General features: G+C 49.7%; 1 protein-coding gene across 1 annotated transcript in view; it reads right to left on the reverse strand.

The window, feature by feature from the left end:
- Positions 1–217: 217 nt before the first annotated feature.
- CHMP7 (charged multivesicular body protein 7) overlaps positions 218–8,550 on the reverse strand; it is a 13,977-nt gene continuing 5,644 nt past the window's right edge. Inside the window, exons 3-10 of the mRNA XM_008702072.2 lie at positions 5,018–5,203; positions 4,747–4,880; positions 3,854–3,902; positions 3,521–3,640; positions 2,881–2,979; positions 2,587–2,647; positions 1,903–2,082; positions 218–1,670 (exon numbers count right to left, since the gene is read on the reverse strand). Coding sequence (XP_008700294.2) covers positions 1,618–1,670; positions 1,903–2,082; positions 2,587–2,647; positions 2,881–2,979; positions 3,521–3,640; positions 3,854–3,902; positions 4,747–4,880; positions 5,018–5,203 — 882 coding nt within the window. The 3' untranslated portion in view covers positions 218–1,617. The remainder of the gene's footprint in view (positions 1,671–1,902; positions 2,083–2,586; positions 2,648–2,880; positions 2,980–3,520; positions 3,641–3,853; positions 3,903–4,746; positions 4,881–5,017; positions 5,204–8,550) is intronic.

Below are 8,550 nucleotides of genomic sequence, written 5' to 3' on the forward strand. Positions count from 1 at the left end.
CCCAGGCCCTTCAAAGAACGCCTCCTCCCCCGGAAGAGACACAGCGTGGTGGGAGAGCGAGCAGTCGGCAGCGCCCAGCTCAGCACTCACTCTGCAGCCACGTCCTTCTCCCGCGGCCTTCAGCCAAGACCCTGAGCGTGTCTCTGCTGCAGGTGCGGATGGGGAGGCATGAAGGCACAAGACACTGTACAACCTAAGAAGAGACAAGGACAAGCGCTCGGGTTTTTTCTTTTAATTATTTACCAGATAAAAAAGAAAAAATAGTGATTGTTTCTCTTCACCCCCAACATTTCGATTTACCAAGGTCAAGTAGGAGAGAAATTGAACGTAATTCATGCTCCTGGCCTGGAGCAAATTCTTTCCCTCGGCTCTGCAGCACCTCGAGGAGGAGGGACAGGGCAAAGGGCTCCAGGCAGAAATACTTGTACTGTGGCAGCAGAGTGGCAGTGTGGCTGTCCTCCTGTCTTCTCCCTGTTGCCAGAACATTCAGACCCTCCTGTCTGCCTCCCCGGACCATCCTCCCCAGTCCACCAAAGGAAGTAGGAAGACAGGACGTCAGGAGGCAGGACAGGTGTAGCGCAGGACCGGGGAAGCACACAGCAGACATGGCAGAAGGCCACAGTCTTTTGCTTCTATTGCACATCCTGGCTCAGATCCCCTGCCCTGAGCAATGGGCTACAAAGCGAAATGCTTCGGAAGCTCAAACCAAGAACCTGTTGTTGAGTGCCGGGCTCAAGAAGGGGAGGTGTGTGGTTGTGTGGCTTGTTCTGATACACATACTTAAGTTATATGCAAGTTATTCCATGGTGGGGGCACAGCAAACATTACGCCCTGTTAAAAAAAAAATATGGAGTTTGGACACCTGGGGCCCTAGAGTCACCTGGGCTTCTCCCCCTCAAGGTCAAAAGACTAAGAATAACTCTCCAGTCCGCAGATCTCCTGAGTAAGATGGAAGAGGCGGCAGCATCCACCAGCTACACGAGCCCCCTCGCCAGCTGTCGTGACTCGGACACTCAGGGCGGCCCTCTTTTTCTGAACACCTGGAGAATGTGGCCAGTGACCCCCCAGAACAGCCTTTCACACTGCACGTTCCTCCATAAAGTGGCAGCTGTTTGGTTCTCCTTCCTCGCATTGCCAATGCAAACAGAGTAGGACTGGAACAAGTTGTTTACCTGACCTTACAGACGGAATAAAGTCCTCGGAAAAAAACGGTGGGGTGGGGAGAAGGGGCTGGTTTTGATTTGGCAAAGCTGCAACTCTTTCACCTTCATTGGCTGGGACAAAGCTGGTGGGTGGAGACAAACCTCACTGAGCCAATGGCAAGAACTGCAGGCTATGAGAGACGACAGGTCAAACACACGACTGTATAAACTGTGGCACTATAAAGATGAGAGGGCGGGTCCATGACACCAGCTGGGAGCACGCCTTGTGAGCACGCTTCCAGAAATTACATCTGTCCGGTAGTGAGTGGTAGCATCCAGATAAATCAGAGTAGTTCTCCTTCCTCCTCTTCCCAAAAAACTCTGAGAGTTTCTCATTTAAATAACTATGTACACACACACAAGCCTGGTCTCTCTTTTACACGAGGGTCCTTCACTTGAGGGTCCTAGAATGGCTTTAGAGAGTCGGTTCCAATTGCCTTTTTGGAGATTTACTGCTTGGGACCAAACCTGTAAGGAGAAGAAATGACTGAATTCTACACCAGGCAGACCTGTAGGACGAAAGCATCCTGGTGTTTAAGGGGTCGGAGTCTTCACATAAATAAGGAGCCCGCAACTCCCTCATGGGGTTTGGTACCCTGGCCAGTTGAGTACCGGGGCTGGGACTCACTACCCCCGTGCCTGGCTACTGTCAACCAAGGGCCCCATGCCCACTGGCAACCCTGGGAGTACAGCTCCATACCTCCCTCTGATAAGGACAGTTTCTCAAGTTCAGCTTCAAGTTCAGCGTCCGAGATCCTAGGGTTAGGCACACTGTTGGTATAAAATGTCTCAGGGGGGTTGTCAGGCAGATCCAAAGGTTCTTTGGTGGTATCCTGAAGAAGGATGTCCAATTCCTTCTCCAGTTCCTCACTGTCAAAATCTGGAAAGAAAAGATGGCATGAGGACATATAAAGTCCAGGGAGCAAATGCATTCATGAGTCAAGGACTGAGGACGGCATAACTCAGCTCATCTTTACCAAAGATGTCTAGGCCTCCTTGTAGGTCGGAAAAGTCATTGAGTCGGGAGGCAGAGGGCACCTCCAAGCAAATACTCTTTTCCCACACACAGAGCTAAGTCATCGAGGGGATATATTTTGCTAACACCACAGAACTGACCCTGCTTCCCCTTGCCCTTGAAGGAGGATCTTCCAGTCGGAAGTCTAATGAGTCAAGATCGCTGCAGCCCAGAGGTTAACAGTACAACAGTACAATCTACCAAGGGGGGGGAACGACAGTTCCTTCTAACTACAGCCGTGGGTGAGCCCCAGAGAGGAGAGCCCTGTCTGCACCAGGAAAAGTACATCTATGATCCAACCCATTACAGCGCAAGGAAGTGAAGGCCTCTTAGAAAGGAAGGAAGAAAAGAACTGGCTTGTCAACTCACCTAAGCCGTTGGTCACCCCACCAGCCAGAGTCTGAGAAACTTCATCCTGGGTGTCACACAGCTGTAAGAGAAAAGCACAAGGCCCTGAACGCAGGGAGCCACCTCTGGGGGTCTCGGTCTTTCGGGCTCAATGTTCAGGGTTACCAAGTAGTGCTGCCCCGTCTGAGAATCAAGACAATCTTCCTCAAGTGCACAAGTGAAAGAGTGCAGTTTGGGAAAGAGGAAGTGCAGCCAGTCACACCTGCCCTCACTGACTTCCTTCTGCAGCTGTTCCTCCCTGGCCCCTTCCTGTACCTCTTGGATCTGATCCACAAGGCTCTCTGCCTTCTCCACTGTGACATCCTTCATGGAGAGTTTTAGTGCTCCTACGCCAGCCTGATAGGCATTGAAAACCTAAAGAGAAAGCAAAGTTATCAGTGCAAATGAAGAACCCCGGGCAAAATACGTGCCAATATTGTGTCATCTCCAAATGGTAACTTTGGGGGTTTTTGGTTTTGTTTTGTTTTTTTGTGTGTGTTTTTTTTAATATTTTTTTTATTATATTATGTTAGTCACCATACAGTACATCCCCGGTTTCCGATGTAAGGCTCGATGATTCATTAGTTGCGTACAACACCCAGTGCACCATGCAATACGTGCCCTCCCTACTACCCATCACCGGCCTATCCCAGTCCCCCACCCCCTCCCCTCCGAGGCCCGCAGTTTGTTTCTCCGAGTCCACAGTCTCTCCTGCTTCATTTTTTGTTTCTTTAACCACCCGCACTTGATTCATCCCATGTTCACCAAGGCCAAAACTTCCCAACAGGAGAAGCAAGCTCCCAACACTACCCTGAAAAACCCGGGCCTCCTCCAAACAGCACGGCTACAGTGGGGAGAATGAGGAGTGCATGCCGGAGAGACCACCCCGAGACTGGAGCAGAGGGGCAGTGGCTACCATCTGGTCTGTCTGGGAGGCATAGATCCGGTCCAGGATGCCTTGAACAGTGTCCAGCTTGGCATGGAGGGCCTCGATGCGCTTCTCTGTCCGTTGCTTTGCCTTGAGCGACCTCAGTGCCTGGGGGGCATGGAGACCTGGTCAGACGGGCCAGAGGGCCAGGGGAAGCAAGGCTTTCTCAGATGGTAAGACCATCGCAAGCTGTGGTACCTGGACCACCTGCAGACGTTTCCCCCTCGTGCCCCAAGCTCCTCTCTGAACCGCTGGGGCACCACCGCCCACTGCCAGCCCAAGGCACAGGCACACAACTGCAGGAGAGAAGGGGAAACTCACCAGCTGCTTCTTTCCTGCTCGGCATGCCCGGCGGGCTTCTTCTTTACACCTACGAAACACAGGGGACAGATCAAGATGACTGTGGCGTAGGAAGGGGGTGGCAGTGTCCTGAATTGTCCCCGAGAGTCCCACTTAATTAAGGTACTTTCAAATCTGAAAATCTAATCACTTCCACCCGATGGCCAGAAAGACGATGCCCAAGAGCCCTCTGGCAAACTCCCGCAGCAAGCTGAGATAGAAACTTGAACATATGCACGTGAGAAAGGCAAACGACGAAGGACAAGCTGTGTCAGCCGCCAGGGAAGAACGTGCCAACTAGGCACCTCAACAACAGAGCCCCGTTTCGGCAGCCAGGAGATAAAGACTCGATTCTTAACACCAGCAATGGCTCTGGACATGTTCCCTGGCCTTCCCACAATGTTGGGTCTCTCTCACTGTAAGGACAAGTGAGCATTTTAATTCAACGTCCATCTAGCCTACGTTTTAGAGAAGCGTTCATGTGCCATTAGTGGGGTGCCTTCCCCATGTAAGGGAAAGAGCAGGAATCCCTCAGAAAGAGCCTGGAAGGCAGAGACCTGCCTCGTTCACTACGGTGTCCCTAAGTCCTAAGACAAGGCCTGGCTCGACAGACACCGGTTAAAAGGATACTGGCACGGAAGAGCATAAACATAACGTGGACGGATGTAATCTTGGGGGAAAGAATTAAAATTCATTTCTTTCTCCTTTGTGATAGTCTGTATTTTTGCACGACTGCTGCACTGAGCAGTCAGTACTTTGTAATTAGTACAATAACCTTTTTTTTTTTGGAAAAGAGCCCGCAGACACCAGTGCTTTGCTGGCTCTGAGGGCCAGGCAGGGTGGGGATTGGAGGGCGCTCAGCTCAGGGTAGTTACCTCTCTGCCTCCTGGGACAAGGACTCCACTTTGCGCGAGAGCAGCTGTTCACTCTGCATCAGCTGGTAAACCCCAACATCTACGTCGTTGACAGGAGAGACCTTGGCATGTGGCCCTCGGGCAAACTTCACAATCTGAGGGACAGGGACAAATTACTGGGGCCCCTACCACAAATGCTGAGACATCCCCAGGCAGGAAGGCCGGCAGGCACGTCAGTATGTACTTAATAAGCCATCGGTGAGTCGGTGAATGAACAGCTGGACTTCCGTACCTTTTCCCCGTTCTGCTCAAGAACCGTGACTCTCTTCTCTTTCTGCAGCTGCAGCAACACCAAGTAGAAGGTCCTCTCATCCGGACAGGAGCCCGCACAGAGGGTGCTCAGCTCTGCCAGGGCCACCACAGGGTGCGAGGAGAGAGGGGAGTTCTGATACAGACGATACACCTCCTCGGCCTTCTCCTGCAGGGGAGGCAAGTGTGCTTACACGCCTGGCCACTGCCCACGGAGCCCCGTGAGCCTGACCCGTGTGTCCAAACCAGGATCATGCAAGACAAGAGCAGGGGGCTCGGACCCTGCCTCCCCTAAAGTAGCAGCTTTGGGAAAGGAAAAAGAACTTGAGTTTTGTAAACCTCGGAGGGAAGACTGGTGCATACAGATGAAAGGAGGTACATGATACACGGAGCCGGCTCCGTGTCCATTTGGGACTTTATGTTTCTGTGTCGCCCAGCCCGGGGGGGGGAGGAGGAGCCCAAGGTGGTGTGGTGGCATAACCATGACCGAGAGCTGAGGCCTGGTTTTCAGCTCGGCCTATGTGGCCTGGACCAGTCAGTCTCACTGGTCCTCAGCATCCCTTTTACAGACTGAAGAACGTGGAGGAGAGGACATCCAAATTCCCTGCCAACGCTGGTCTCTCCATTTTTATGCCAACTGGCGAGAATGCAAACAAGAGCATTACTGAGTCTACAGAGAGTCTCAAGAGAGAAATATGTGACAACGAGGTGGGACAGGGGTTTTGTGAGGAGCCTAGGAAACCCAAGTTTCAAGAAACAATGCCACTGTGTTCCTCCTACATGGAAATTACTCTCTCAGTCTTCCGCAAATAAGAAATACTTAACTGAGGTACGCACAGAGTGCTATGAAAATCTAAGGAAGGAACGCCCAGGAGTTCAGAGATTGCTTGGGGGGGACAAATCGTTGTTGAGAAGAGTTCCGAAGGGTGAGTAAGCTCCTAGGTGAAGTAGGTGGGAAGGGTATCTCAGGAAGGGGGACGGTCATGAGCAATGGTATAGAAGATGAGTCAATACGGTGTTTATGGATGTGGACAGGAAGGGGAGGGAGAGCAGAAGCACCTCTCTCTTACACAAGCTGTAGTATCTTCTTTGCTGTCCTTTCTCTGCAGATGGTGGGTACTCTTGGAAGGGAAGTGACAAGGCTGGATTAATGGAGATCCAGCTGACAAGCAGGAAGGCTGGACTGTAGGAGCTAGGCTGAGAGGCAGGGAGACCATTTATGCAAGAGACCAGGAGGGACTGAACGGGGCAATGGTGAGAGGAACAGAAAAGGGATGGGTTCAAGAAAAATTCAGAAGAGAAAACAGGCAGTCCCTAGTAACCGGGCATGGGGTGGAAGGAGAAAGTGCAGTCCAGGATGACTCTTGGGTTCTGGCTTGAGTGACCAGGTAGACGTGATGCTATTAATTAATAGAAAGAACACAGAAGGAAATGCATATTCTATGGGAAAGACAAAACATTCCATTTTGGACACGTCTGGGATGCCTGGGGTGCATCCAAGCAAACACACACAGCAGATAACTGGATATACAAATCTGAAGCTCAGAGGAGACACCCGGACAGGACAGAACTCTGAAAGTCCTCAAGCATATAGAAGGTCAAGACCAATGTTTAAAAGACAAAGGAACTTACAAAAGAGACCCAGGGCACCACTTAGGGAGAACCAAGGAGAACGCACAGGGTAAAGACAACAAAGTCAAAGAAATGGAAAATTTTAAGAAATGAGTGGTCAACAGTGTCAAAGGCAAAAGAAGAGTCTAATAAGATAGAGACTAAAGTTTTCATTTGATTTACCTGCCTTGTCAGATAATAATCCTTACTATAAAACTACTGTAGTAAGAACAGTGTGGTGTCCACATCAACAGACAAATGGTAAACAACAAATGATGCTGGGGCGCCCGGGTGGCTCAGCTGGTTGACTGTCCGACTCTTGATTTTCTTTTTTTTTTTTTAGATTTTATTTATTTATTTGACAGAGATAGAGACAGCCAGCGAGAGAGGGAACACAAGCAGGGGGTGTGGGAGCAGAAGAAGCAGGCTCCCAGCAGAGGAGCCTGATGTGGGGCTCGATCCCAGAACACCAGGATCACGCCCTGAGCCGAAGGCAGAGGCTTAACGACTGCGCCACCCAGGCGCCCCATCCGACTCTTGATTTCTGCAGCGGTCATGATCTCAGCGTTGTGAGACTGACTACTGCATCAGGCTCTGCACTCAGCAAGGCATCTGCTTGAGTTTCTCTCCCTCTGTCCCTCCCACCGCTTGTTCGGGCTCTCTCTCAAATAAAAAAATAAATCTTTAAAAAAAAAAAAGATGTTAAGACATCATTTGCCTATCTGTTTGGAAGAAAATCATTTTTCCTTACCAGGTATCCAAAAACAAATGCCAAATTACTGAAATTTAAATTGAGAAAAAAAAATTTTTTTTAAAGATGATTTAGTTTTGACAGAGAGAGAGCGCGTGTGCACAGCAGGGGCGGGGGGGAGTAGAAGCAGCCCGATGGGGAGCACAATCCCAGGACCCTGAGATCATTACCTGAACTGAAGGCAGATGCTTAACCAACTGAGCCATCCAGGCATCCCAAGAAAATATTTTTTAACATTTTTTTTAAAGATTTTATTTATTTATTTGAGAGAAAGAGAGAGAAAAGACAGAGTGGGGGGAGGGGCAGAGGGAAAGAAAATCTTAAGCAGACTCTCCATAGACTCTGTGGGCTCCCCACAGAGCCCAACATGGGGCTCGATCTCATGACTATGAGATCACAACCTGAGTTGAAATCAAGAGTCAGGGGCGCCTGGGTGGCTCAGTCGTTAAGCGTCTGCCTTTGGCCCAGGGCGTGATCCCAGAGTCCTGGGATAGAGCCCCGCATCAGGCTCCCTGCTCAGCTGGGAGTCTGCTTCTCCCTCTGCCCCTCCCCATCTTGTGCTTTCTTACTCTTTCACTTTCTCTCAAATAAATAAATAAAACCTTTAAAATCTTTGAGTAAAGGGGAAGATAATTAAAGTGCTATTTTTAGGGGCGCCTGGGTGGCTCAGTCGTTAAGCATCTGCCTTCAGCCAAGGGCGTGATCCCAGGGTCCTGGGATCGAGCCCCGCATCAGGCTCCCTGCTCCACTGGGAGCCTGCTTCTTCCTCTCCCACTCCCCCTGCTTGTGTTCCCTCTTTCTCGCTGGCTGTCTCTCTGTCAAATAAATAAACAAAATCTTAAAAAAAAAGAAAAGAAAGAAAAAGAAATCAAGAGTCAGACACTTAACCAACTGAACCACCCAGGTGCCCGAGAAAATATTTTAAAAATCTAATTAACCTTGAACTGGAGGATGCCTTTGTAAGCAAGACCAGAAATTCAGTACCCATAAAGGAAAATTTTGAAAGATCTGACTATAGAAACATGGAAACTTCTATATGGCAAAAGACAACATAAATAAAAATGAAAAGCAAAACAGAGACCAGAAAACAATATTTACATCCCTAACACTAAATATGTTATATATATATATATATATATATATATATATATATA

Source organism: Ursus maritimus, unplaced genomic scaffold, assembly GCF_017311325.1.
Source record: "Ursus maritimus isolate PB19 unplaced genomic scaffold, ASM1731132v1 scaffold_11, whole genome shotgun sequence".
Classification (NCBI taxonomy): Eukaryota; Metazoa; Chordata; class Mammalia; order Carnivora; family Ursidae; genus Ursus; species Ursus maritimus.